The following is a 27237-nucleotide window of genomic DNA, read 5'->3' as shown; positions in this document are numbered from 1 at the left end:
TTAAATGTGGTCGATAGTGTTTACATGTGGTCGATATTGTTTAAATGTGATCGATAGTGTTTAAATATGGTCGATAGTGTTTAAATGTTCTTTTCCCTCACTCTCCACCTCATCCCTAACTCTCCACCTCAAGCTGGTGTGTAGTGAGCGTTCTGGCACCGATTGGCTGCCGTGCATCACCCAAGTGGGTGCTACATATTGGTGGTGGTTAGTGAGGTCCCCCCTTCACTTTAGGCGTCTTTGAGTGACATTAATTATTATTATTATTCATGTTTAACCTCTGTTTTCCTTTTATTCCTAGTCTGTTTTACATAGTTTTGAATGATGACTATATGCTCTGTAAGGTGACCTTGGGTGTCTTGAAAGGCGCCTCTAAATTAAATGTATTATTATTTATTATTATTATCTGTTGCAGGAAGGTTTGGAATGGATTACGTATGGATGACGCGCCCGGTACAAATTTGGCTGCCGGTGTCATGCCAAATTTGTACCGGCTGCCAAATTTGTACCGGGCGCTTCATCCATACGTAATCCATTCCAAACCTGCATGGCAGCAGATGATCGCGTCGTCCGTTGCCGGGCAGGTTTCAAAAAACATTCGCGCTCATGTTGCCAAAGACGAAATAACATAATACAGTTAACGGATCGCTAGATAATGTAATGTTTTGTTGGGTTCCTTAATAAACACACGATGTATCTTGGAACAGACATCAACATGCAGCGCGCCAATCCAACTGCGCATGCTCCGTGTGACGGTCTAATAACTGATGTTGATATCATTACAGATAACACTTGTTTTTACTTTATATTTGTATTGTATTTAATTGTTTAATCAAATGTAGCAAGTTAACTGAGTGTTTAAAGCAGGTCAAGGACGAAATAGCACAATACAGATAACGGATCGCTAGATAGAAGGTTCGCGAATGTTCACGTCATTCGACGCGATCGTCCGTTGCCAGGAAGAATTTATAATCTTTGGCGGAGAATTTCTCTGTGGGTCTACGGAACAACGTAATGAAATCCGAAATCCGAGTTCGAATCCCGTAATGTATCATATTTTAAGCATTTGTTTTTCATTTATTTCGGCTTAAAACAGTTCAATCTCTGGCAACTCCTTGCAACGACCCGTTCACACCGCCCCTGCGACGTTCTAAAACCGTCTTTTTGCAAGTCTTTGCAAGGTGAATCTTTGGTCTGAATTGGGCTTTACAGGCCCAGTAAGTAAAACTGTTAAAGTGTGGAACGAAGAGACTGATCTTGTGCTGCAGGACTGCTTTGACAGTACTGACTGGGATGTGTTTAAGACTGCTGCTATGAGAGAGGACTGTACTGTGGGCCTAGAGGAATACGCTTCAGTGGTTACTGGCTACATCAGCACATGCATAGACAACGTTGTCCCCACCAAGTGCTGCAAAACATACCCTAACCAAAACCCCTGGATTAGCTGTGATGTACGGTCCATGCTCTGTGCCCGCTCCACTGCATTTGCCTCTGGCGACGCTGAGGGCTACAAAAAGGCCAGATATGACCTACGTAGATCCATCAGCGAAGCCAAGAGACAGTATAGACTGAAGCTGGAGGGATACTACACCACCGCGGACTACCAGCAGCGGAGCAGGGGGGTCACAACCAGCCAAAGCCCACTGCCAGATGAGCTGAGTGAGTCCTACGCTCGCTTCGACGACCTCAACACCAACAGAGGGATTCTACCAACAGAGGCAGCACAGAGCTCTTCACTCACGGTGACATCAGCTGAGGTGTGCAGGGCGCTGAGGAGAACAAACCCCCGGAAAGCAGTAGGCCCTGACAACATCGCGGGCCGTGCACTGAGGGTCTGTTCAGCGGAGCTGGCTGAGGTGCTTACAGATATTTACAATCTGTCCCTCTCACAATCTTCTGTGCCCACCTGCTTCAAGACCACCACCATTGTGCCCCTCCCTTAGAAAAACACCATAACCTGCCTAAATGACTACCATCCCATCGCACTCACTTCAATTGTGATGAAGTGTTTTGAGAGGATAATCATGTCCCACATTAAAAGACCATCCCGGACACCCTGGACCCCCTACAGTTTGTGTACCGTCGGAACCGGTCCACTGACGACGCAGTAAACACCGCCATCCACACAGCTCTCACACATCTGGAGAACAAGGACACTTATGTTCGAATGCTGTTTATGGACTACAGCTCAGCATTCAACACGGTCCTCCCAACCAGACTGGCTGAGAAGCTCCTCATCCTCGGACTGACACCTTCCCTCTGCAGCTGGGTTCTGGACTTCCTCACGGACAGACCCCAGACAGTCAGAGTTGGTACCCGGACATCAGGCACAAGGACGGTGAGCACAGGGACCCCCCAGGGCTGTGTGCTGAGTCCTCTGCTGTACTCCCTCTTCTCCTACGACTGTGCCTCCACCCAGCGCAACACCACCATCATCAAGTTTGCGGATGACACGACAGTCATCGGACTGATCACTGGTGGGGTGGAGACAGACTACAGGGAGGAGGTGGCTCAGCTGGTGTCCTGGTGCCCCACAAATAATCTCTCCTTAAACACAGAGAAGACTAAGGAGTTGATTATCGACCCAAGGAAGAGGAGAGACCAGCACAGTCCATTACACATCAGCGAGGACCTCTCCTGGTCACCCAGCACATTGCCAAGAAGTCTCAGCAGCGGCGCTAATTCTTAAGAAGGCTGAGGAAATTTGGACTGTCATCCAAACTCCTCAGCAACTTCTACAGGTGTACAGTGGAGAGCCTCCTGAGCAACTCCATCACAGTGTTGTTTGGAAACTGCACGGTACAGGAAAGGAAGGCTGTCCAACGAGTGATTGAAACTGCCCAATACATCTGTGGAGCAGCCTTCCCATCACTTCAAGACATTTACAACACCCGGGTTACAAAGAGGGCACACAACATCATCACCAAGGACACTACACACCCCCAGCACACACTGTTCACCCTGCTACCATCTGGCAGACGCTACAGGAGCATGAAAGCCAGAACAACCAGACTTCAAAACAGTTTTTATCCACAGGCCATCAGGCTGCTGAATGACTCTCTTAAACACTGATGACACCCTGTATTTGCATTATATTCAATACTGAACTGTATGTATTTTCAACTGTGAACTTCATTTGCACTATGTACTTATCTACCAATAATATTCAACATCCAATTTATGTATTCAAAAACGTCTATATTTCAATGTCTTTCGGGGCCTTCTGCTGTATGCGAACATTGCACATGCTAAACAGCACCTTATATTTAACTGTTTTTGTTTAACTAAATTCTGCTCTTTGTACAGATATTTTTAATAGTTTAGTTTATTTATCTACTTTTATTTTAATTATATTTTGTGTGAAGGGAACTTGCAAATTAAGAATTTCATTGCCCAGTGTAAACTATGTTTCCATTGTGTGTATGACAATAAACGATCTTGTATCGACAGCGATCTATTGTAGTTTCACTTCTTATGGCTAATGTACTTATTGTAAGTCGCTTTTGATAAAAGCGTCTGCTAAATGGATTCACCCTCTGAAGTCCTCAGGGGAGGGGGGGGGGGGGGGGGGGGTAAGAGTTTCAGCCCCTCTTTCTCCATTATAATAGCCACTTCTATAACCACTTGCATATTGTGGGTCAGGGGGTTTGCTTCCCCTCATCGTGTGCCACATGCCATCTCAGTCATAGGGATGCACCGAAATGAAAGTTCCTGGCCGAAACCGAAACCGAATATACTGAAACAGTTGGCCGAAGGCCGAAACCGAATACTGAATGTGGCTTTTACTGTTTTTCATTCATTTTGTTTTAAATTTTCACCATTGCATAAATCAAACAATTAAATGTCCTTTATAAACTTTTTTTTCAATAAAAAAAATCAATTACATATTTGATACAAAATATTTATTTAATACTGAACGTTTTCTAACATCCCAGCTGACATTATAGCAAGAATTGTTATTATTTTTTTAATAAATGAATAAATAAAAATGTTGGGTGTATTATGTTCGGCCTTTTTACTCCTTCGGCCGAAACCGAACATTATGTTTTGGGCCATTTTCGGCCGAACATGTTCGGTGGCCGAATATTCGGTGCTTCCCTATCTCAGACCCACCCTGCAGGGACTCAAACCCCAAACCCTGGCAGGGTTAATGCCTGGCTCTACCCGTTGAGCTACACAGGGAATCAAACAGCCCTCTCAGGGGTTCATGCTCTGCTCTACTGGCTGTGATGACATGAGGTCTGCTTTAAGACACTCGAAGAGGTCTGGATAACCAACACGCCCGTTTTGTTCTACTGCTGTGTACTAGAGAAGCCAGCAGGGGGGGCACATAGATAGCTCCAGTGTGACCTTTCTGAAGATGAGAGAATCACCAGAGTCAAGGGAATTATATTATAAAAAAACTTTAATAACAAAATCTCATAAAGTGCAGTAATGTACATAAGTAGTCAGCAGAGCCGTAAGCGTTGTACATAAAGGAGCCATAATGATCGTTTGAGTGTCCTCCACCCTCCGGCTCCACCTTCACGGAGCGTACACCACCCCGGGACCCACCATGTCCACGGAGATGGAGTCCGTGTTCATCGACTTCTCCTCAGCCTCCCTCCTCTCCTCCATCTCCCGGTTCTCCAAATGGATCCTGAGGACCTCCTTCTCGTCCGGTCTCTCCTCCGCCTCCTTCAGCGCCTCCTCCTCCTTCTCCAACTCCTCCACCTTCCTCAGCGCCTCCTTCTCTGCCTCCTCCTCCCGCCGGAGCGTCCAGTAGTAGCAGAGGTTCTTCTCCGGAAAGGCCACCTTGGCCAGGGGCAGCTTGAATATCCGGACGCACTCGGTGGTGAGGAGCAGGAAGGTGAGCGCCGAGAGGCAGAAGGGCCAGGTGCAGGCGGGAAGGCCGAACTACGGACGGGAGAGACCGTCAGACCCCCGGGGAGACTTAAGGAACATTCAAATGAGGCGGCAGTAGCTCAAGAGGTAGAGCGCGTTGGCTGATAACCCGAAGGTTGCTAGTTCGACCCCCTTCTGCCCGGAGGGTTGAGGAGTCCGTGAGCGAGATGCCTCGCCCATGACTGTACCTGACGAGCTGGCTGTCGCAGTGCGTGGTCGACTCCGCCGTCGGTGTGTGCATGTGTGAATGACTGGTTGTATGTGGCTTTGGATACAAGCGTCTGCTATATCCCCTAAACGTAAAATGTAAATGCAAGTGTAAATGTGAGCACGGCGGAGGCCTGAGTCGGTCGCTACTCACATTGGACATGATGTTGGCGATGGCGGAGCCGAGGTAAGCGCAGAAGAAAGCTGGAGTGGGACAGAGCAGAGGCACAGGAGGTCATTGGTTGTGTCGAGCGCAGAACGGCTAGAGAGGCGGGTTTGGGGGGGGGCTGTTGTGGGAGGTTTGAAAGAGTGTGATAGTGGAACAAGCTCCCTGCCGACGTCAGGACCGCAATGTCGCTCACCGGCTTTTGCAAAAGTCTCAAGACTCACTCGTTCAGAGTTCACCTGGAGTCTGGATAGCCTCCTACCTTACCCCTCAACTCCCCACCCCTCCCTTACGCCCTTATTGTATGTGTAGCATCTTATCCTAGCCATCTTTGTTGTTTACGGGGAATGGGTTAACCTAGTGATTGTTAGTGATTGGCACTTGGTTCTATGAACATCCTCACTTTTCTGAAGATGTTCTTATTCTAAGTCGCTTTGGATAAAAGCGTCTGCTAAACGCCCTGAATGTCAGTTTGAATTCTGAGTGCTACCTACCACAGGTGAGAGCCAGCAGATGCACCTGCCAGGTGAGTGCGTAGAACATTCCCCCTATCGCGATGCAGGCCAGCACGCTGTTGTAGCCCCACAGGCCGAAGTAGATGTCTCCAAAGGGCGCCGCCAGGGCCAGACCTGCATGCAGCAACAACACATCTTCTTTAATTGCGATTAATCACATAGTATGGTGAGTTAACTCGCGATTAATCACACTTTTAAAATTATATTTTAAATACACTCCAATTTAAGTTAAATGAGATTGTCAAATGGAATGACACATTATCATTCGTACCAAATATACTTAATGAGCAAAAACTAGGCCAAGTGATCTTGAGGGAGTTTTATAGACTCACTCAGTGTGGGTTGAATATGAAACGACATCGATTTGGGAATTGTAAACAGGCAGCTAATTGGTACAATTGTAAACCAACAGATACTACAAGTTTAGTTAATTTCAACTATGTAGCGCCACAGATTTGTGAATCGTAATCAGGCAGTCACTTACTGCAAGTGTAATCTAATGTAAAGTAAGTGGAACTAAAAACAAAAATGATTTCTGATACGTTGACATTCTGTGGGCAAAACCTTTAAAGGCATAGAAAGAAAAAAAAGGATCTGCGATAATGCGTCAATTTGTATTAATCGTGTTAAAACAGGATTGCGTTTGCGCGTAATTAACGCGTTAACTTGCCCAGCCCATTTTTTACGAATATCCTGAATGCTAGTGAATGTTGGTGTTCTTTAGGTAAACACGTGATACTGAACACTGTGAAGGAGAAGGCTCTGGGCTGAGACTCGTACCTGTGGCCATGCCGATGGCCGACCCCAGGACACCATGGACACACGTGATGGGGGAAGAGAGGAACAGCGAGAGGATGAACATCCCCCCGGTCCAGGGGTTGTCACACCCGTACACCTGGCCCACGCCGACCGGGACCGACCTGAACAGCTGCACACACACACACACACACACACACACACACACACACACACACACACACACACACACACACACACACACACACACACACACACACACAATGCAATCATTTAAACATCAATCAGTGGCATGTCACCGTATTGGTTGTCACTTTTGAACACATCACCCTGTAGCCATAGAAAACCTAAAACTGGTTCTCGGAATTGTACCGTAAGCCATACGTGGATAAAGAGGTTGTCGGTTAAAGATCTCTGTCTGTCTCTAGAGTGACCTTCACTAAATCACATCATCAACGTTTCAACAGTAGCCTTGGAATGTCCTGACTGGAATGTCCTCTCTTGCACCTCCAAAGATAAAGAATAAAGCGATGCATGGTGGTTCCTTAAACAGTGCTACAGCTGTCAGACGTCTGTGAGTGAAAGGCTGTGTGATAATCTCTGCTCCTTGGACCACAAGCCTTTGAAAGGAGTGGCTTATTTTCAAAATCTTGCTTTTCTCTGCTCTTTTCTTGCTCCCACTCGTTACAAGTCTCCAATCTCACCGATGGAGTGAGCTAGAGACACCGAGAGAGATACAGGGAGAGACATAGAGAGAGGGGGAGAGAGACACAGAAAGACAGAGAGAGAGTGAGCGAGAGACACCGAGAGAGATACAGGGAGGGACAGAGAGAGCAAGAGACACAGGGACACAGAGAGACAGGAAGAGACGGAGAGAGACAGAGACAACGAGAGAGATACAGGGAGGGACAGAGAGAGCAAGAGACACAGAGAGACAGGAAGAGAAGGAGAGAGACAGAGAGCGAGAGACACCGAGAGAGATACAGGGAGAGATAGAAAGACACAGGAAGAGACAGAGAGACCTAGAGAGACCCAGGGAGAGACAGAGGGAGAAACACAGGGGGAGAGTCAGAGACACACGGCAGGAGGGGACTCGGAGGCTCCACTGACCTTGGCCAGGTCCAGCTCCGCCCAGGTGATGTTGGGCAGCTCGGTGCGTGGCTCGATCAGGACCTGGGGGAAGTAGTTGTTGTAGTGTCCCGTGGCGACCATGTGGACACACACCAGGATGTTGAAGGGCAGCGTGAAGACGGGCAGGTCCCAGCGGCTGTTGATGGACGCCAGGGCGCTTGACACCACAGGGCTGAGGGAGGAGGGCCCACGTTGGTATCCACGTCCTTAACGGGCCAACGCCACACACACACACACACACACACACACACACACACACACACACACACACACACACACACACACACACACACACACACACACACACACACAGCATGGAAACCCCACCAGAGCGCAACCCCGTACCCGACGGGTTTGGACAAATATTTAGAAATGGTGCCCGGGTAATTTTACTGCTCTGGGGAAGCTCGTTAATTAGATTTTCATAGGCTACCTGTCCTATAGAAACTCTGAACCTCCTGTGTGAACGTGTGGAATTTATCGTTATCGTGGCCTTCTTTGCGGGCAATGTGAATTTCAATTGGTTATGATTCTGCGCATTAAGCGCTAGTCGCCTTCATCTGTTAACGTTTCCAAATGCCTTGCAGTGGTTTAATAAAGGCGTGCTTTCATACACAAAAACATAAACGTGTCATTAGTATGAGAAAAAACTGACTTTAACTGTGTCGGGCTCGGACATATACTGTACATCTGGATGCCTGTCAGGCTCGGGTCGGGCTCGGATACTTCTCTGTCGGACGCGGGCCGGGCTCGGACAGAAAAATGCGGCCCGTTGCGCGCTCTCACACACACACTCAGAAGGGGCCCTCACCACATCGAGGACATGAAGGCGTTGGCCAGCAGCAGCCACCAGTACCAGTCCCCCGCCGCCGAGAACACGGCCATCAGCAGCCCCACCAGGATGCCGTTGTAGCCGTAGAGCCCAGCAGCGATCGCCCCCCTGCAGACAACGGAGAGAGAGGTTAACGAGCTTAACGACGTTCAACGGAGGGTCGGCGTTAACGAGGTTAACGAGGTTCAACGGAGGGTCGGCATTAACGAGGTTAACGAGGTTCAATGGAGGGTCAGCGTTAATGAGGTTAACGAGGTTTATCGTGGACGGAGAGGACGGTTAACGAGGTTCAGTGGAGAGGCAGCGTTAACGAGCTTAACGAGGTTCAACGGAGAGAGAGCGTTAACGAGGGGGCTGCATGGGGCTCAGGAGGTAGAGCGGGTTGACTGGTAACCGGAAGGTTGCTAGTTTGAGTGTCGAGGTGTCCCTGAGCAAGACACCTCACCCCAACGACTCCTAACGAGCTGGTGGTCGCCATGCATGGTTGACACCGCCGTCGGTTTGTGAACGTGTGCATGAATGGGTGAATGTCAGTCAATATTGTACAGCATCGTCAACAGTGAGAGAGCGTTAACGACGTTCAACGAAGAATCTGTGTTAACAAGGTTTATCTGCAATCGTCGTTTGATCTAACTTCCGTGTATGATTCATGCGTCTGTGACATGTTTTGACGGCTATTTGATGAGGCAGAGCGTGAAGTGTGATTTATCTCTCTGATAACAAGTCATACGTGGAATGCGCTGCAAGCGTTGGTGCAGAATCCTGAAATGCAAACGCAGAAAGCCGCTGAGCAGGATAGCAAATTCAAAGACCTCAGAAAGGCCCCGGATACGTCATCCAGAGACCTTCAGAAGGACCCAGGATACATCATCTAGAGACCTTCAGAAGGACACAGGATACATCATCTAGAGACCTTCAGAAGGACACAGGATACATCATCCAAAGACCTTCAGAAGGACCCAGGATACATCATCTAGAGGCCTTCAGAAAGACCCAGGATACGTCATCCAAAGACCTTTAGAAGGACCCAGGATACGTCATCTAGAGACCTTCAGAAGGACCCAGGATACATCATCTAGAGACCTTCAGAAGGACACAGGATACATCATCCAAAGACCTTCAGAAGGACCCAGGATACATCATCTAGAGGCCTTCAGAAAGACCCAGGATACGTCATCCAAAGACCTTTAGAAGGACCCAGGATACGTCATCCTGAGGCCTTCAGAAGGACCCAGGATACATCTTCAGAAGGGACCTTCAGAAGGACACAGGATACGTCCTCCTGAGGCCTTCAGAGGGGCCCAGGACCTGTCATCCTGAGGCCTTCAGAGGCCTTCAGAGGGGCCCAGGACCTGTCATCCTGAGGCCTTCAGAGGGGCCCAGGACCTGTCATCCTGAGGCCTTCAGAGGGGCCCAGGACCTTTCATCCTGAGGCCTTCCGAGGGGCCCAGGACCTGTCATCCTGAGGCCTTCAGAGGGGCCCAGGACCTGTCATCCTGAGGCCTTCAGAGGGGCCCAGGGGCAGGGTGCGTGAGGGGGCGGCCTCCTACCTGCTCTGCCGCAGCAGCAGGGCCGACAGCGTGGCGAACAGCGTGCCCACGAAGCCGTTGAGGGCCAACCAGCGGCTCTGCAGGATCAGGCCCCCGAAGATGATGAGGCCGCTCAGGGGGTTGTTCACGAACATGACCTGGGCGGCACCGCGCAGGATCCAGTCCAGCAGCTGCAGCAGGATGAACTGCTCTGTGGGGGGGGGGGGGAGGGGAGGGGGGGAGAGGGGGAGGGGATGGGAGGGGGGGGAGGGAGGGGGGGAGGGGAGGAGGGAAGGGAAGGAGGGGAGGAGGGAATGGAAGGAGGGGAGGGAATGGAAGGAGGGGAGGGGAGAGGGGAGGAGGGGAGGGAAGGGAGGGAGGGAGGGAGGGAGGGAGGGAGGGAGGGAGGGAGGGAGGGGGAGGTACCAGTGAGGAGAGAGAAGACAGTCAAGAGTTCATTTAGGAGTTCATCCGGTCCCAGCGCACTTTTTTTCTTTTTTCTTTACCTTGAGCTTAAGAAAACAACAAGAAGAACGACAACTACAGCGAGGGGGAGCAGAAATGTGGGTGTGAGTGTCGGTGACACAGCAAGATCCCTAACATGTGATGAATGTGCACCTGACCCTCACATCGCCACCTGAGGCCTGCTCAGAGGACCGCCCCTCTCTCCTGCCAGTAACGCACATGTGCAGCCCCCCCGTTCCAAGTGAGACACCCCCCCCCCCCCCCCCCCCCAACCCTTCCCCCCCCCACCCCTTTCCCTGACGCGCGTCGCCTTACTTTCCATCCACTTGGCGAAGGCGTTCATGTCCCCGGTGAAGCAGGTGACCACCGCGATGACGCGCGGGCTCATCTTCTTCAGGGCGCCGCTCCAACACGGCGCCCCCTTGGCCACGCCCCCCTTGGGCGGGGCAGTGTTCTCCACGGGCGGGGCAGTCTTCTCCACGGGAGGCGCTTCGACATTGCTGGCCATTAAGGGTTGGAGCTCCTGCTGGGAGGGCACAGGGGGGGGGGGGGGGGGGGGAGGGAGGGGAGAGGGGGTCAAAACTGTGGAACAAATCGCTGCGACAATAATTAGAGTTTTAAAAGCCATTGAATTTTTTGCATGTGGAAATTAGATTAGATTAGAAAAACTTTATTTATCCCAAGATGGGCAAATTCGTTCACAGTTTCCAGTCTCACATAATAAATTACTTAATAAATACAATAAATAGCAATAGGAGGTAGACAAAAACATATATCAAAGGCAGTCCAACACACACATTTAACTCACAATTAATTTCAGCCTACTCCTTACTTTTGTCATCATTTAGTAACCTGATGTTTGCAGGGATAAAAGAGTGGGAATACCTCATTGTTCTTGTCCTGATTGAACAGTAGCGCCGCCCTGAAGGCATTAGTTTAAATTCTTTACTAAGGACATGGTCAGGCTGACTTATAATGCGTTTAGCTTTCTGGACTGCTTGTTTGTTCCACAATGAACTTATGCTCTTGAGCTGGATGCCAGTGATCTTAGAGCAGATCTTCACAATTTTATTTAAACTATTCATGTCCTTCACTGACAGACTGTTAGTCCAGCATATAAATGAAAAAGTTAAAAGACTCAATGAAAGATTGGTAAGAAATTCTCAAAATAACTGTAGAGACACTGAAAGAGTTCAGCATTCTCAACAGGTGAACTCTTTGTTGTCCCTTTTTAACAATTACCTCAGTATTTGTAGGAAATTTAAGCTTGTTATCAAATACTGTGCCTAGATATTTGTAGGTGTCTACAAGTAATGTAAACATCATTGAATTCATAACATTTTAATTGTAACTACTTTTGAAAAACAAGGTCTTTAGGGTTGGTTCACCTCTTTGGAAATTCAAACATTTCACATTTCAAGTGATTTGCCTAAATACCTAACTCCCAAACTAAGAGAATGTGGATTTTACAGAAATGTGGCAGAACCGCTCAGGGATTTGGAACTCTGGGCGCCGGACGTTATTTAGGGACGTGTTTTGACCGATGCAGGGCGCTTGTTTTCTAACAGGGCGGTTCGGGGGCACAGAGTATAAATCTCCTTCAGAAATCGCAGTGAGGACTTACGGTCAGTGCAGAGCAGGGCGGTCCGGTGTAACGGAGGGAGCAGCTGGTCTTTCTTGGTGAGTCCTGGGTAAACAAATATCATATAACAATCGACGGAAGTCCAGCAGTTCGAAATGGTTAGGATGTGCTCTGAATATTAAGCAGTCCTTAAATTTCTGCCCGTAAAAAACGAACTGCAATATCCATGGCAACAGGGGTACTATTTTTTTGACCGTTCAGCAAATTGTGTTAAAAAAACACATTTTCAATATAATTATTCAGCAACTCATTTTGTCCCTCACAATGTTTTGACCTTGAGATTTTTTTCTTTTCAATTTCTTACATTGTTTCTTTCCTATTGCTTTGTTTATTTGTATATTTTGTTTAGAAACTTTGGAGAAGGACATTAATTAAGATTACATAAAAAATCTGTACATAGACCTATGAATGACGAAGAGCTGCACAGTTACTGCGTTGTTGAGGCTTTTCTTCTCCAAAAACAGGGCAAGATTTAACCAATATTAAACTTAAATCCACCAGTACCTACATTGTGTCACATAACTAGTCCCAAAACGTGTAGGCCTACACATTTTGGGGCAGCAGGATACATGTCGGTGTGGAAGCGGTCTTACCTCTGTTCCGAAGTTTCCAGGCATGTGTATGAGGCTGCTCCAGGTTGCTTCTGAAAAGACACCCCTGAGCCTCAAGAACAACGAGTTTTAATACAGCCGGAGGAAACTCCTCCTCCATCCCATCTCACTTTCCCTTATCTCCGCTCACAACGACTAGGCTACCTCTCTTCTGTCAACTGATTAGTTACGCCCATACCCATATAGGAATGTCAGCGACATAACTGCGACATAGCTCAGTAGGCGCTTCTAGATCAGTAACCTCTCTCTTTTAACACCATCCCACCCATTATTCCAAAGGTTTAACACATTTTAGATTATTCTACCTAAAAAACTGTCACTTTGACATACAACTAAAATGAATCAATAACTCAAATATGTTGTTTAAACATGAATATATAAAAATAAAATAACGGTATTTAAGTCACAGAAGAGATGGAGCCGGGAAAATAATTAAAGTTGGACAGCTGACGGGATAGAGGATCGCGGTTAGCAGGGAAGGCCTCGCGCAGTTGAAGAAAAACAAGGCATTCTTCAACTGAAATGTATGGAAGCATTTATGTAGCAAAACTCAAATGGAAATGCAATTTGCAATTTGCAATTCAATAAGTCATTACATTATGCAATGCTCTCCGATCCCCAGAGATGGCGCTGTCGACGCTGACAGGAGCGCAGATCACAACAACGGGAGCACGGGCGTTGGACGGACCTCACCTGCGGGGGTATTTATAACCTCCATGCCCGAGGAGTGCGCGTGGTCAGGTGGCTGTGAGCTAGGGCCGTCTGACAGGACTACTGAAGGAGGAGGAACGCTTTACGGTCCAGAGAGGATCTGTGAGGAATGTGTGGCGCGAAGGACGGTTTGAGCAGACTCACTTAAACACTTATGTTCTCAACACGTAATACTTTTAAAATGTATCCAGTTACAGAATACAGAATACATGCCCAGAAATGTAAGATGTAGCCTAATTCCGTTACATCACTCAATCTGATGATTGTATTCTGAATATCCTTGGATTACTTCCACATTGAATTGCATTTTATAAGTGTAGGAATGCAGCATTAAATCCTGCTTACTAAACAAGCCTATTATGGTGTGTTCTTCTGTTCCAACTGGCTGAATGTGTCAGGCCCAATTCCCCTGCATGTTTATGACCAACAGACGAATTGACCAATTTTCCCTTTTCAGTTTTGTTTTTACTCAATATTCTGTTTTTGTACAGAATTTGCGTTTACATCTAACATTTTAGTGTTGCCTATAAAATCACCTTGAGAGAGAGAGAGAGAGAGAGAGAGAGAGAGAGAGAGAGAGAGAGAGAGAGAGAGAGAGAGAGAGAGAGAGAGAGAGAGAGAGAGAGAGAGAGAGAGAGACGCACATGTGAGCAAAGACCGTTGAATCGACAAAAAGGTATTGGGCGGGATAAAGAGGTAAAGATAAAAAGTGGGGGAAAGCGTCTATGAAAGTAAATAATCATCGATATCCAGCGGGCTGCACTCGTTATGCTGATATTGATTTGTTTCAGTTGCAGAGTCTGCAGACCGGTCGAACTCCTTCTCCCTCATGCTGGTGCTGAATGTGTTAAATGCACTGGCATTTTTATTTGTGTTGTCAAGCATGCGTTTTATTTGGGTGTCTGTCCAATTATCCAATAGACATTCCGTCTCCTCTTTGATCCATGCAGAGCCACGACTCATTTTCACCCGACGGTCCGACAATGTGCTGTTGGAGTTACCGCCAATCAAACAATATTCCATAATGCGCGCGGCTGAGAGGGTGCCTGTTAAAAGAAGCGTAGCCTATTCTTTTTAGAACTGGATCAGACCGAGTTGCGTTCGCTTTCACATCTCAAGCGAACCGCACCAGGCTTCATTTGGAAGCGAACCGAGACCACCTCTTCAGGGAGGTCTCGGCCGGCTGATGGTGCGACGTACCGAACCAAAGGACCAAACTCGTTTAGTGCGCACTAAATGCTGTTGGTGTAAAACTACAAATAAACTTATCGTCATGTAATCCAATGATAACAGTGTATCTGTATTCTAAATACCACCTTTAAATTGTAACTGTAACGGAATACAGTTAGGCCTACAATTTTCTGAATAGGCTAACGCGGATCCCCAACACTGCTTATGATATTACTCTTTTTACTAATTTGAGTAATATGACTTTGTCTACGCTTTAAAGCAGACGTATCCAACAAAAAGTTCAAAATCAAAAAAAAACATAGGCTAGTATAGGTAAAGAGTATATAGGCCTATAATTGAAGAGGAGGTTTTGGGAATGTGCTGGCTTGAGAATGGGGGTGTCGCTGAGAACACAGGGTTGTCCAGTCAGAGTTCCAAGGTCATAGGCTTTATTGTCCAAAGGTGCGAGCAGGTATGGGGTCGGCTTAGCTCAGGAGGTAGAGCACTTAACCCTAACTGCTCCTGATGAGGTGGCTGTCGCCTTGCATGGTTGACTCTGCCGTCGGTGTGTCAATGTTTGTATTAACTGATGTAAGTCGCTTTGGATAAAAGCGTCTGCTAAATGCCCTAAATGTAAATGTAAAATGTAAATGTATGGATGTATGTTGGTATGATGCTAACGTGTAACTATGTGATGGGTGGTGCGGCCTCCGACACCGCTATATTGAAAATATTGAAATACACTTTACCATTTCAAATCCTTCATGTTAAATGATATTCTAGTCTAGCCTATAATTTATATAACAATAAATAGTTATTGGAAGACCTTATAGCTGAATCACGCAAAGATGAGAGAAATATTCGTTCAGTAGCCTAGCAATTATTATAGCTAGACCTACTTGTAAATACCCCCCCCCCCATATTTTTATTAGCTGTTGAATTCTGACTGATGTTTTATAATAGGCTACAACATATTATGGCTCTGCTTGGCTATAATTGCTTTTCTGCATACCGCAGGTTCATTCGGCCAAACGTTCCCCCCTGTCGACGGACCACCCTCTCGCTAGGGGGCGCACTCGTCCGTTTCATCACCGGAAACGCTGGTGTTATCTTCCGGAGAGCAGGGGACTAAGCATCGGCTGCTGCGTCTTGTCCTCGTACACGCCTAAATCTGCTGAAATAACCGTTCTTTCCTCAGTTTCTCGGCCCGATCCACACCGTCCAGGCCCCATGGGGAGGAGCAGAAGCCGCAGTCCGGCCCGCCGAGGTACGGTGGTCCTTAGTGGCCCATAGGAGCCCCACGGCGCGTCGGTCGACCGCGGTTCTAGGCAGTGTTGCAAGATTGGGCATTGGATCTAGCACGCTCTACTGCGTTACATATCTGGATTAAAAACTTTAAAAACCTATATGGCGATGCCAGCTTGCTAAAGTAAAAATTGTTGTGTATTTTAAAACGTTACATTAAAAAACGGTTATTAAATTGTGTTATCCGTCATAATATTGATACTGTGGTGTTATTTACTCTATTCTGCATCGTGTATTTTATGGCATCAAGGTATCAACTAGGTGTATTATTTGTCTGGTTTTGATAAATCGTGTGTTCATCACAAACAATATGTTGCTTGGTTTATTCTTTTATTTGCTCCGTCCCCTGCTTTAGGAGAGTCCAGTGGTGTTAAGAAGAGCAGAAGAGCCTGTTAACATGCATATATTGTAATTTAGCTTGTCTTTATTGCAAGACTTTCATGTTCTTGGCTCGGCAACATTGTTTAATTATACATGACATGTTAGTAGTGTATGAAAACTTGTAGTTTATTGTCCTTGTCAGTCTTTTAAGTTATTTAGTGTTTTTCAAGCGTCTACAGTACCTATTTTGGTTTATATTATTGTGTGTAGGACTCAGCATTTTTGTTTTTGTTCGTAAAATTTCCCTCTGCCTTTCCGTAGAGAGACGCCGATCTCGCTCAGCTTCAAGAGATCGCGAGAGGAAGCGGAGAGAGAGGGAGCGTTCCCGCTCCCGTGACAGAGACCGGAGGAGGAGCCGCTCGCGCTCCACCCACAGGCGGCGGTCCAGGTAGCTGCACGAAGTTCGGATCTTTTTTTTTCGGAATCGGGTCTTCGGAAACCGTTCGTTCAAACAAACGAATCTTTCAGAGTCGGATAGATAAACGCTACAAATGGTAGTAGAATGGATGATAATTGGTAACACAGTGACTACGGGTTCTAGTTAAAATTTGTTTAAGGCAGACAAGGATACACAGCACAAGACATAGCCAACATTCTCATTTTCATAATCATCAGCATATTAAGGCTTTTGAACATGAAGGAACAATGTTTCTTTAGGATCTACTTTAGTACACGCATTTAAACATAGTAAAAAGGTCTCTATAAAGTGATGAGCGTGCGCAAAAACAAGAACTTAACGAATGATCGGATCCACTCGCAGATACAGATCTGACATACGGAATTGACACACGGAATCATAGAAGTAATGCAAATGTAGACATTCAAGATCGAAATAACAAAATAAACGATCTTATATATGAATCGTACTTGAGTGTGCCGAAGAACTGGTAATCCAATACCTAACCCTTTACACGAAACCTTTCCAATGAGAATGAGTCTGAGGGCATGAGGTTATTCAGGGCGTTTGGCTTTCCTGGGTGACCAATAGGATGTTTGTCTGAGGGAGTCACACACATTTCAAAACTCCTTTTTACGAAAGATCCAGAGCACTTTATTGTTCCTGTCAAAATACAGACCCTAATTCAAAGACTGACACGGTTAGTCAGCTTATTTAAAATTTTACAATATTATTATACAATTTTATAGATCTCTATTTACCGGTGTAAATAGATGCTGTTTATATTCCATAAATCTGAATCACATGTAAACTATGATGGTGGACTGATCGTGTTCCAGGCATTGGTCAGATCCATACTTTTCCCTTGTTGAACCATTCCTTCACGGTGGCCAAGTCGTGTCAATCTGACCTGACCCCAGCGCCTGTTCCAGCCCTGTGCTCATGGCTGACCCCTGCTGGTTGACTGGTGTATCCAGTTGGACTCGGACCAAGTGTGGGTCAGAAACCCGCATCTCGCGTGATGTTTAGATACCAGGTAGAGTTAGTGTCTTTATGTAAAGTGTCTTTGAGTGACCTCCCAAAAAGCGCTACATAAATAAATCGTCTCAATTATTATTATTGACTCATCTGGAGATGACATGCAGACCTTTATTGACCAATCGATGAGGACTCGGTTGGGTTCCAGTAGACCCAGATGGTCTCTGGTTGAGTACAGCGCTCCATACTAGTGTTGGTACGATGGTACTACGCGTTAGAGAGAGTGGTGCAGCAGGGCTAGCCCCCACTCACCCTGCCGTCTGTGTGTCCCCCGCCCAGGTCTCCCCCGCGGCGCGCCCGGTCCGAGTCTGACTCCCCCTCCAGGCTGAAGGAGGCCAAGGAGAAGGAGGTGAAGCCCATTGAGATCTCAGGTAGCCTTTTGGTATTGATGCCACAATGCATATGGATTTTGGTCAGTTTGTTTAGAATTCAGACTCATTTATGAGTCGGCTTAGCTCAGGAGGTAGAGGAGTTGTCTTGTGACCGAAGGTTGCTAGTTGGATCCCCAGCTCCTCCTAGCTGAGTGTTGATGTGTCCCTGAGCAAGACACTTAACCCTAACTGCTCCTGACGGGCTGGCTGTCGCCTTGCATGGTTGACTCTGCCGTCGGTGTGTCAATGTGTGTATTAACCGATGTGAGTTGCTTTGGATAAAAACGTCTGCCAAATGCCGTAATTGTAATTTACATTTAGGGCGTTTATCAGAAGCTCATTTTTCAGAAGGAGAAAAAAATACATCCCTGTCGGACCAGTAAGAATGTTCATAAAAACAAGTCCCAAGCCCTAACAATCACAAGGTTAACCCATTCCCCTTTTACAACAAAGATAGCTCGGGTAAGATGCTACACAATGCTAAGTATTTTTTTTAAGTGCAAGGACGTACAACATACAATAAATGCGTAAATAAAGTGCCAGGACGTACAAATTCAAATTTATTTGTATAGAGTATCGGACACAGTGGCAATTCAAAGGGCTTTAAAATAAAATTGAAAGATATATATATATTTATAATTATTCAAGAAACAACAGAATAAAACAAAAACGAGATTAATTGAAAACAAATGGGGACAACATACATTGAGTGCTTAAGGGGGGGGAGGGAGGCTATGCAGAGTCCAGGTGAACTCTGTGACTCCTAGTCGGATCCTGCGTTTGATTTCCCCCTGAGGACATCCTTGATCCAGATGCCCCGCCTCCGCCCCCCTCCTTAGTGACGTGCGTCAGAGTTCCCTGTGGAGGTCCCTTTGGACGAGTCTTATCCCCCATACTAGAGGTCACATGAGTCTGCCGTTCATCACGGTAGATCTCCAGTTTAAAACCGTTAGAACTGCAAGGATTGACTGAAGACACCCCTTGTTTGTCTCCCCCAGCTGAAGACATGAAAGACAAAACCGAAGAAGAGATCGAAATGATGAAGACGATGGGATTTGGCTCCTTTGACACCACCAAGGTCTGCTGTGCACTGTGGTTGTTTGACCACATGGTGGAGCCGTTGGCCACAGTTGGTCTCACAATGCCAGCATGCATGAGATCGCATTAGTCATCATTTGCAGCTGAAGTTTTTTAATAGGAGTGCATAGCAAACATATTGGCTTTCCTATAGAGCCTGAAATGCCGGATATTTTTTCTTTACTCTTCCTACTATTTATATTATTACTATTCTTATGTTTATGTTTGTTCTCTTGAGAAAATCATCTGTTCTATAAGGCTCTCCTACACTTGGGGTTGTGTAGTTGTTTTACCGTCGCATTTTGGCAGAGCAAAAGAAACAAATATATATATATATATATATATATATATATATATATATATATATATATACAAAATACATCATGGCTTTAGTGTCTACGCTTGTGGTAGTTTATCGATCGTTAATCATTCGTTTTGTATCCATGCAGGGAAAGAAAACCAAAGGCTCGGTGAATGCACATGCTACAAATGTTTCCCAGAAGAGAAAATACAGGTATGGGCATCCTCAGCACCTCTGGTACCCAACAACAAAGGTTTAACTTAAAAGATATTTCATTTGATTAAAGGCTGAGATCTGGTTCCACGTCTCGGATAAAGTTTGTGATGGATTCTATCAGACGATTAGGTGAACTTATTCGGCCTCTTCCGTCGGTGAGCCTCTCCATCCTCTGCCCCCGTTGTTCTGACCAATCACCTACGCAGGTGTTTCTATGCAGTGAAGTGGGCGCTCCGATTGGTGGGCGATGATGTAATGTTCTGGTGTTGCAAGGGTAACATGATGTAATGTTTTTTCTATCCACAGGCAGTATATGAACAGGAAAGGTGGCTTCAACAGACCGCTGGACTTCATCGCTTGAGGGCAGTTTGTGAAGATGCTCGTATATCAACGCTCGTTTTTTCATTTTGATCTTGTGTGAGAAGTAGTCCTTTTTTTTTTTTGATTTTTTTTTATCCAGACTTGTATTGTGAGGGGAAATATTCTGTAAATATTTTTACCAATTAATGAAACTATGACATTGCATTTTTTGACAGATTGAGGCAGAGAGGGTAAGCTGGGGAAGAGATGTCTGCATCCATGTAGTTTTCATATGAAACAATAAAACATTAAACAACAATAATGATGCATTGTGCATTTAATCAATATACAGATTAATGGCTTTATCAAAGCTGTGATCCGTTAGCAAAAATCCAATTTGCAAGCAGGAAAAAATCGAAACATTTGGTTGATTCAGTAAATTACGGTGCTTGCTAAAACGAATGACTAGAAAGTTTAGGTTTTATTTGTACGGGGCAAATAATCAGTGATCATTGAACCCAGAGCACCTCAATATTTGTAATCGAATTACTATTACTGCACCCGTAAATGATTAGAAACAACCCTGTCTATCCCCTTTAGTTACAGGAATATCACTGCGATCCCAACATATTTGACCATTTCGACGCTAGCGCCATTATGTCTGCTATGCATGTAGGATATTACTGGAGGAAAATAATGCACCAATCACAACGCGGCATGTGACTGACCAATCTGCTTCCTCGGCGGAGTACAAACAACAAGAGCATAAAACCAATCGACGCGATACACCGCGAACCAGCATGGTAGAGGGGCGTGACGCTGTCATCCTCATGGACCGTGTATCCAAACCGCTATTGGCTGAAAGCTCCCAATCGTAGAGCGCCTACACGTAACGGTGCAACCGGCGACATTGTGGCTCGTCGACGGTTGGCGTTAACGAAGCATACGAACGGCAACTAGAGCCAAAATGGCCGACTACGACACCCAGTTGCAAAAGAGGGGCCGAGCTTCTTAGTTAGAAGGACACAGGCTATGTTCAATCAGACGGCGGTTTAGTAGTTCCAGGAGCCAATCAGGTGGCGGCATACATGCGCTGTGTGGCAACCACAGCGCTCGAGCTGTCGCTGAGATCAACAAGCCCCTGTTTTGAAGCGGTTTCATAAACACGCGCACACACACACACACACGGGGCTCCCTGATGTCAGCCGCGAACCGTTACTCCAGCCTGACACGTTAAACCCGCAGGTACCTCCAGGACCCAGGACCTCCTCTGCGCTGGAACTTTCACCGCAACTAGCTCTTCGTTTACCCGGTTTTCCCACTTGAGAAGCTTTTGCGAGCAGCGTTGAACTAACGATAATTCGTGCCGCTTTATTTGTCGCGGCGTAAGGTCAAGAACGGAATAGATAAAGACTCGTAGGTCGTTTATTCTGTAACTTATTCGCAAGCGAATGTAGATTTTGTCCTTATATAAAGGAGTCAACAAACAACTTATTTTCAATAACGAATTGATTAACCGATCTACCGTAAACCACCGAGGAGCGATCGTAACCTACCGAAGAACTACCGTCACCCGACGAAGAACAACCGTAACCGACCGAAGAACTACCGTAATCTACCCCAAAACGACCCTAACCAACCAAAGAACTACCGTTACCCACCGAAGAACTACCTTAATCTACCGAAGAACTACCGTAACCTGCCGACGGCTGTCAGCTGTCACCGCGGCGGTCCAGCCCCTCTCAGCACCCATGTTAGTAAATACACACCGTGTGTTATCCGGTTTGATCTGCAAACTGATGTAGTCCCCCGTAGTTTTTCTCTATCTAAATATAGTGCTTCGTCCCCAAGGTGTTTAAATAAGCTGGACGATTCTTCTGCTAACTAATGTTTTCTTCCCTCATTCTTGTTAGTGTATAAAGTATTCCGTCCGCTCGACTCTAACCCCACGGTGGTGTCGCTTGTCCCAGCAGCTCTGTCTCAGCACCGGGTCGTGCAGCACTCGGACCCTCGGACCTCAGGCCGAACAGAAGCAGCCAGGCAGCGGGTCGTGAAGCACTGAGTCCTGCCTCGGATTGTTTTAATATCGGTGTTATTGTTGAAAATGGCGTCGTTCGGAATGGTGCAGATGTTGATCGAAGCAGCCGAGTACCTTGACCGCAGGGAAAGAGGTAAACAATCTGACAATGTAAGCAGATGTTGCTTCTTTTATTGCATTAGCACGGTATGTGTTTCCCCCCAAAACATCGGAGTCATCGGCCGTAGTGTTTCAGAATAAATGCACAGGGTCGATCTTTTTTCTTTTCTTTTTTTTACATGTCAGTTGCATGCACATGCAGGGACAAACATGAACGCGATTAATATAATAGACACAACAGCTGGATAAAGTAAAGCGTGCATGCAATTTGTGTTTTTATGTCGGCTTGATCATGCAGCGCAAAGCGACCCCCCCCCTGCTGGTGTTTTGGTTTGGCTAGCGGGGTTTACCTCAGTTCAGGATGACATCATTGTCCGAACCAGCGGGGAAAAAAGGAAAATACAGCATGTGAATAATTTGAATACGAAGGAAACCGCCTGTTGCATGTAATGCGTGTTGTGAACATCGCAACACACCGCTACAAATACTGTTGCTTAGCCCGGTTCCAGTTTTGTGGGATTTTATGATGGATTTGACTCCCTCATAAGAGGGATGTTCTCACAGAGCAACAGCATTGGCTCCACATGTTGTGTGTTGTGTTGTTGACGTGTTGTTGTTGTTGATGTGTTCCCAGAAGCGGAGCATGGCTACGCCTCGCTGCTGCCCTTCACCAGCAGTAAAGAGAGGGACAACCTCAAACGCAAGAGCAAGAGCAAGAAGAACACAAGTAGCAGGTACACCCTCCCCATCATACAGCTACTGCTGCTGCAGTGTTGCCACCCTTTGCCTGCTCGCTGCCAGCATGTCTTTTACCCCAGCCCGGGCTAAAGGCGGTCCGTTAATAAGTCAGAGAATTATTTAGAATGCATGCAAGCTGGAGCTGTTGGCGGCTGATTGCAGAGATCTCAAACGCAAAGCAGTCGTTACGCTTTAGAGAACATGCACACAGATAGGCCGCTTGTCTCGTCAGTCCCTTAACCAGTTCTTTACCAGTTTTTTTCTTTTTGACTGATGGTTGCGTTGAGCGTTGTCATCATGCACACAGAATCACCTGCCTTGTCATCCTTGTCTCTCCCCTGGAGGGGTTGACCATGTTGTTGAAGGGTTAACCATGTTGTTGAAGGGTTAACCATGTTGTTGAAGGGTTAGCATGCTGGGCGGCGGCCCTAACAGGCTAACGCAGACGGCGATGTTCCGATTTGGGTCACAGCTCTTGAGCACTGCGTTACCGTACCGAGCCAAAGGCTTAGCAACCCATTTGTGACGCTGCAGAAGGCCTAATGGGCTGCAGGGGCTCAGCAGGTAGAGCTGATTACCTGGCTGGATCCCCGGCTCCTCCCGGCTGAGGGTGTGGAGGTGTCCCTGAGCAGGACGCCTCCCCCTGAACGCCCTCGTCCTGCTGGCCGCTGCCCTGGGGGGCCGGCACCGCCGTCGAGCGTGGAGCGGGGGAACGTAGGGGGCTCATCGGTAGGCGCTCTGAGAAGCTGTGGATTAGGGAGGCTGCAGTCTGTTTACCTGTGTGTGTGTGTGTGTGTGTGTGTGTGTGTGTGTGTGTGTGTGTGTGTGTGTGTGTGTGTGTGTGTGTGTGTGTGTGTGTGTGTGTGTGTGTGTGTGTGTGTGTGTGCGCGCGCTTGTGTGTGTGTGTTTGGGTCAGGTTTTGCCTACCCAACATGTTGACGAAATCGCAGAAACGGAAATGAAAATGCAGAGTTTAATAAACGTTTTCTCAAGCTTCCTCATTGTGAGTGTGTGTGTGTGTGTCCGTGCGTTATTCATGTGCAGTGTTTGGTAATATCAAGCAACTAGGAAGGTTGTGAGATTGTGGAGACAGTGCCATGCAGGGACATTGGTTAGGTCTCCCAGATGCAGCGTGTGGTTCTTGCTGAGGCTAATGGCTTTCGTGCTGCCCCACGATCATAACAAGCAGTCAGGAACAATATCCTATCTGCTCACGAGCAGGGTGGCTCTCGGGCCTGAAAAGGCTTGTCATTACTGAACAAGCATTCTGTTTCTACTCTGCTCAGCCCCTCTGAATGTAGGTCATTCAGAACCCTGTTTGAAGTCCCTGTATGTTCATGTGTGTGTATGTTTGTGTTTGCATTCTAGCGCAAGTAGGGCCAGCCCTACATATTCCGGTTGTTCCTCATGCTGTGATGTATAAGTAGAGGGGGTTGGGTGTGTAGTGTGTGTAGTGTGTGCATGTGTGTGTGTGTGTGTGTGTATGTGTGTCAATACTATAGGCTTCCCCATCCCCCTTTGCTCTCGCTAGCTCTCTTGCTCTCTTTTCCCTCCTTATTATCTCCTCTCCATTCATCTATCTTTCCATCCCTGCACTCTCACCTCCTCCTCCCCCTCTTTCTACACATCCTCCCCCTCTCCCTCCTTGTGTCCCACCTCCTCCCCTCCACCTCCTCCTCCTCCTCTCTCAGTAGACAGAAGCTTGCACCAGCTCCTCCACCCGGGTTGGACGCCAACCCTCCCCCCACAGTGCAGACTCACACGCTGAATGCTCTACAGTAGCGATGCACTGATTGGGAAATTGTGCGCTGATACCGACACAAATGTTGTGTTATTGGTTTTTTATCAATTCCCCCATTTCTGCCAGGGTGATGCAACAAATGAATGAAATAACCTTTAATGTAGCACCTTCTTTCATACGACAAAGATTATGTTTGTGATAAATATGTGTTTTCAAAATTTAAACAACAGACAAATATTGTCCACTGCCATCGGTGAATGTCATCTTATTTGCTGATGGCTGTTTTTTTTATTTATTATTGAGTTACTCTTGGTAGAATTCTATAGCATCTATAGGGGAGAGAGAGAGAGAGAGAGAGAGAGAGAGAGAGAGAGAGAGAGAGAGAGAGAGAGAGAGAGAGAGAGAGAGAGAGAGAGAGAGAGAGAGAGAGAGAGAGAGAGAGAGAGAGAGAGAGAGAGAGAGAGAGAGAGAGAGAGAGAGAGAGAGAGAGAGAGAGAGAGAGAGAGAGAGAGAGAGAGAGAGAGAGAGAGAGAGAGAGACCGGTCATGCATGACCGTGTTTTCTGAGCTAGATGGCCTCCATAGCCACGTAGCCAAACGGCTCTGCTAATCCCAGAATATTATGGGCCAGGCTAAACCGCGCCAGAACCGCGTTTAGAACCAGCATTCTGCTACAGCACTAGCTACTACACAAGTAGGGACCCTCAGCCTATTCAGTGTTCCCAACATGGACCCCCGGCGTGGGGTGGAAGGGGACGCCAGGGCCCGCAGCGTTGGTGGGTCCCCCCCCCCCCCTCGCCTGAGTCTAAGGTGTTCTATTTTGGGCGTGTGTCCCCCAAGCCCCTCCCCAACTGCCAGCAGACGAGCTGGCCAGGGGGGATAAACCGTCACACACACACACACACACACACACACACACACACACACGTAGAGAACACGTACACACACACAAAAACACAGACACACACACACACACAGAGAGCAACGTTAGCCTCCCCGATACCCTAGCCAGCCAGCACCGTTAGCCTCCCCAGACTTTATAGTCTCCCTGATGCAACGTTTGTGCCGTGTGCGGACAGTCCACGGACTGCTAATGCATTTGCGTGCGCTGTCGACCGTAACGTTGCAGTGGAAAGACAGGTTTGCACGCTGTGCCGGCAGAGTGAATCAACATCAGAGGCCTCGTCACGGGACAAACCGCGGTATGAACCGTGTGCCACTTTAGGTCCTCTTTCTTCCTGCTTCCACCCACCGCCACTTCAATAGGGTGGAGTCCCAACGACACGCTAGCCCTGTTATGTCATCAGAGGCCTTCCCCCCACTCCCCCAAACCGCCCCCCCCCCCCCTCTCTGTACTTTGAGGGGCCCCCCCACCCTGTGAAGACGGACAGCGCCCAGATCTTGTCTCGCTGCACCAACGTGTGTTTCAGGGTGTGTGTGTGTGTGTGTGTGTGTGTGCTCGTGTGAGCTCACGTTGTTGAACACTGAGAGCTCTTCAAGGTAGAACTAGGAACCTTTTGAGATTCTGAGATTCTCTCCCCCCTCTGAAGGTCTGACCTTTGCCCCCCAGCCAGTGCCAGCCCATGTCACTGGGCTCAGCTTGGCCCTTTCCTCTCAAGGACCATGTTAAGTGGAGGTTTCATAGGGAGGAGAACACTACTTAGGAGCGGATATATCCCACCTTGAAGCGCCACACACTGCAGTGAGTGAAGCTCTTTGGAACTGTAGGTGTTGTCACCCTGTCCTATGATCCTTCTACTGATGAAGCCCATGGGGATGGAAGGTGAACTTAACGCTGGTGGCCACCTGCGTTTAGGGAATGCCTCTCACCACATAACTGATGTGACCTCTACGTGTGTGTGTGTGTGTGTGTGTGTGTGTGTGTGTGTGTGTGTGTGTGTGTGTGTGTGTGTGTGTGTGTGTGTGTGTGTGTGTGTGTGTGTGTGTGTGTGTGTGTGTGTGTGTTGTGGGCTTGTGCCTCCTGGCGGAACTGGATTATGCTGGTGACTTTGGGGTCTCTTTGTGCTGTAGTTCCTGCTTGTTCCTTTTAGCCTGTGGCTCAACCAGCACACCCTCTCTTCTTCCTGACTGTCTGTCTGTCTCTCTACCTGTCTGTCTGTGTCTGTATTTCTGTCTGTCCGTCTGTCCGTCTGTCTGTCTGTCTGTCTGTCCGTCTGTCCGTCTGTCCGTCTGTCCGTCTGTCTGTCTGTCTGTCTGTCTCCCTACCTGTCCGTCTGTCTGTCTGTCTATCTGTCTGTCTTGTAGTAACGTGACCTTTACTCCGACCAGTGACGGCACATAGGAAGTGGAAAACCTCTCGTAGAAACTTCTTAATGCACAAATGTCCGTTTTTTCGACTCCTGTGCTAATGACGTGTTCTGTTTCTGTTGTGTCCTCAGGTCTACGCACAACGAAATGGAAAAGAACAGGTATGTAAAGGCCGTTTGTGTGTGTGTGGGTGGTGTGTCTCCTTTGGTTCTGTATATAGCCACTCCTCTGCCGTAGCTTCACAGTAAAAGCCCTCTGAGTCCGTGGGCGTGGAACCAACAGATCCTGGACCAGTGAAGCTCATGCCTCTTCACACACAACGCGTTTCCTGCTGCCTTTTGTTATTTAT

General features: G+C 47.3%; 3 protein-coding genes and 1 long non-coding RNA gene across 7 annotated transcripts in view; 3 read left to right on the top strand and 1 right to left on the bottom strand.

The window, feature by feature from the left end:
* Positions 1 to 4499: 4499 nt before the first annotated feature.
* slc14a2 (solute carrier family 14 member 2) lies at positions 4500 to 12883 on the bottom strand. Of its 2 annotated transcripts, none has more exons than XM_030371393.1 (10): positions 12721 to 12883; positions 12110 to 12172; positions 10801 to 11008; positions 10042 to 10231; positions 8471 to 8599; positions 7639 to 7831; positions 6553 to 6700; positions 5752 to 5886; positions 5246 to 5295; positions 4500 to 4896 (listed from the first exon to the last, which is right to left on the bottom strand). In XM_030371393.1, exons 1-10 carry the CDS (start codon positions 12742 to 12744, stop codon positions 4525 to 4527), a joined length of 1512 nt encoding a protein of 503 aa, XP_030227253.1. In that variant the 5' UTR covers positions 12745 to 12883; the 3' UTR covers positions 4500 to 4524. The 2 variants fall into 2 exon arrangements, with proteins under 2 accessions (XP_030227253.1, XP_030227252.1); XM_030371392.1 differs by having other exon boundaries at positions 10801 to 11011; positions 12721 to 12870.
* Positions 11988 to 13798, top strand: LOC115554608 (uncharacterized). Its single transcript, XR_003978625.1, has 2 exons — positions 11988 to 12165; positions 13361 to 13798. It is a non-coding gene; the product is annotated as an uncharacterized LOC115554608 (long non-coding RNA).
* Positions 13799 to 15636: 1838 nt separating this feature from the next.
* On the top strand, positions 15637 to 20332 carry snrnp27 (small nuclear ribonucleoprotein 27 (U4/U6.U5)). Of its 2 annotated transcripts, XM_030371580.1 has the most exons (7): positions 15637 to 15886; positions 16567 to 16693; positions 18020 to 18111; positions 19110 to 19189; positions 19638 to 19702; positions 19776 to 19860; positions 20012 to 20332. In XM_030371580.1, exons 1-7 carry the CDS (start codon positions 15850 to 15852, stop codon positions 20114 to 20116), a joined length of 591 nt encoding a protein of 196 aa, XP_030227440.1. In that variant the 5' UTR covers positions 15637 to 15849; the 3' UTR covers positions 20117 to 20332. The 2 variants fall into 2 exon arrangements, with proteins under 2 accessions (XP_030227440.1, XP_030227441.1); XM_030371581.1 differs by lacking the exon at positions 19776 to 19860 and having other exon boundaries at positions 15638 to 15886.
* A 742-nt stretch (positions 20333 to 21074) lies between these two features.
* Positions 21075 to 27237, top strand: part of mxd1 (MAX dimerization protein 1) — a 12677-nt gene continuing 6514 nt past the window's right edge. The window contains exons 1-4 of one of the 2 annotated variants that reach the window (XM_030371579.1): positions 21075 to 21758; positions 21976 to 22176; positions 22777 to 22876; positions 27020 to 27049. In XM_030371579.1, coding sequence (XP_030227439.1) covers positions 22110 to 22176; positions 22777 to 22876; positions 27020 to 27049 — 197 coding nt within the window. In that variant the 5' untranslated portion in view covers positions 21075 to 21758; positions 21976 to 22109. The remainder of the gene's footprint in view (positions 21759 to 21975; positions 22177 to 22776; positions 22877 to 27019; positions 27050 to 27237) is intronic. The other variant, XM_030371578.1, reaches the window with a different exon arrangement.

The sequence above is a fragment of the Gadus morhua genome, chromosome 11, assembly GCF_902167405.1.
Source record: "Gadus morhua chromosome 11, gadMor3.0, whole genome shotgun sequence".
Classification (NCBI taxonomy): Eukaryota; Metazoa; Chordata; class Actinopteri; order Gadiformes; family Gadidae; genus Gadus; species Gadus morhua.
Note: the sequence above shows the minus strand (reverse complement) of the source record. Positions and strands in the feature narration are given on the sequence as shown.

Excerpts from the sequence above, each read along its gene's own strand:
- slc14a2 (XM_030371392.1), bottom strand. The coding sequence starts at position 12,744 with ATGCCTGGAAACTTCGGAACAGAG. Across the intron at positions 8,600-10,041 it reads CTGCTGCTGCGGCAGAGCAG|GGGGGCGATCGCTGCTGGGC; the intron begins GTAGGAGGCCGC and ends CGTTGTCTGCAG. Across the intron at positions 6,701-7,638 it reads CGGAGCTGGACCTGGCCAAG|CTGTTCAGGTCGGTCCCGGT; the intron begins GTCAGTGGAGCC and ends GTGTGTGTGCAG.
- snrnp27 (XM_030371580.1), top strand. The coding sequence starts at position 15,850 with ATGGGGAGGAGCAGAAGCCGCAGTCCGGCCCGCCGAG. Across the intron at positions 15,887-16,566 it reads CCGCAGTCCGGCCCGCCGAG|AGAGACGCCGATCTCGCTCA; the intron begins GTACGGTGGTCC and ends GCCTTTCCGTAG. Across the intron at positions 19,190-19,637 it reads GCTCCTTTGACACCACCAAG|GGAAAGAAAACCAAAGGCTC; the intron begins GTCTGCTGTGCA and ends GTATCCATGCAG.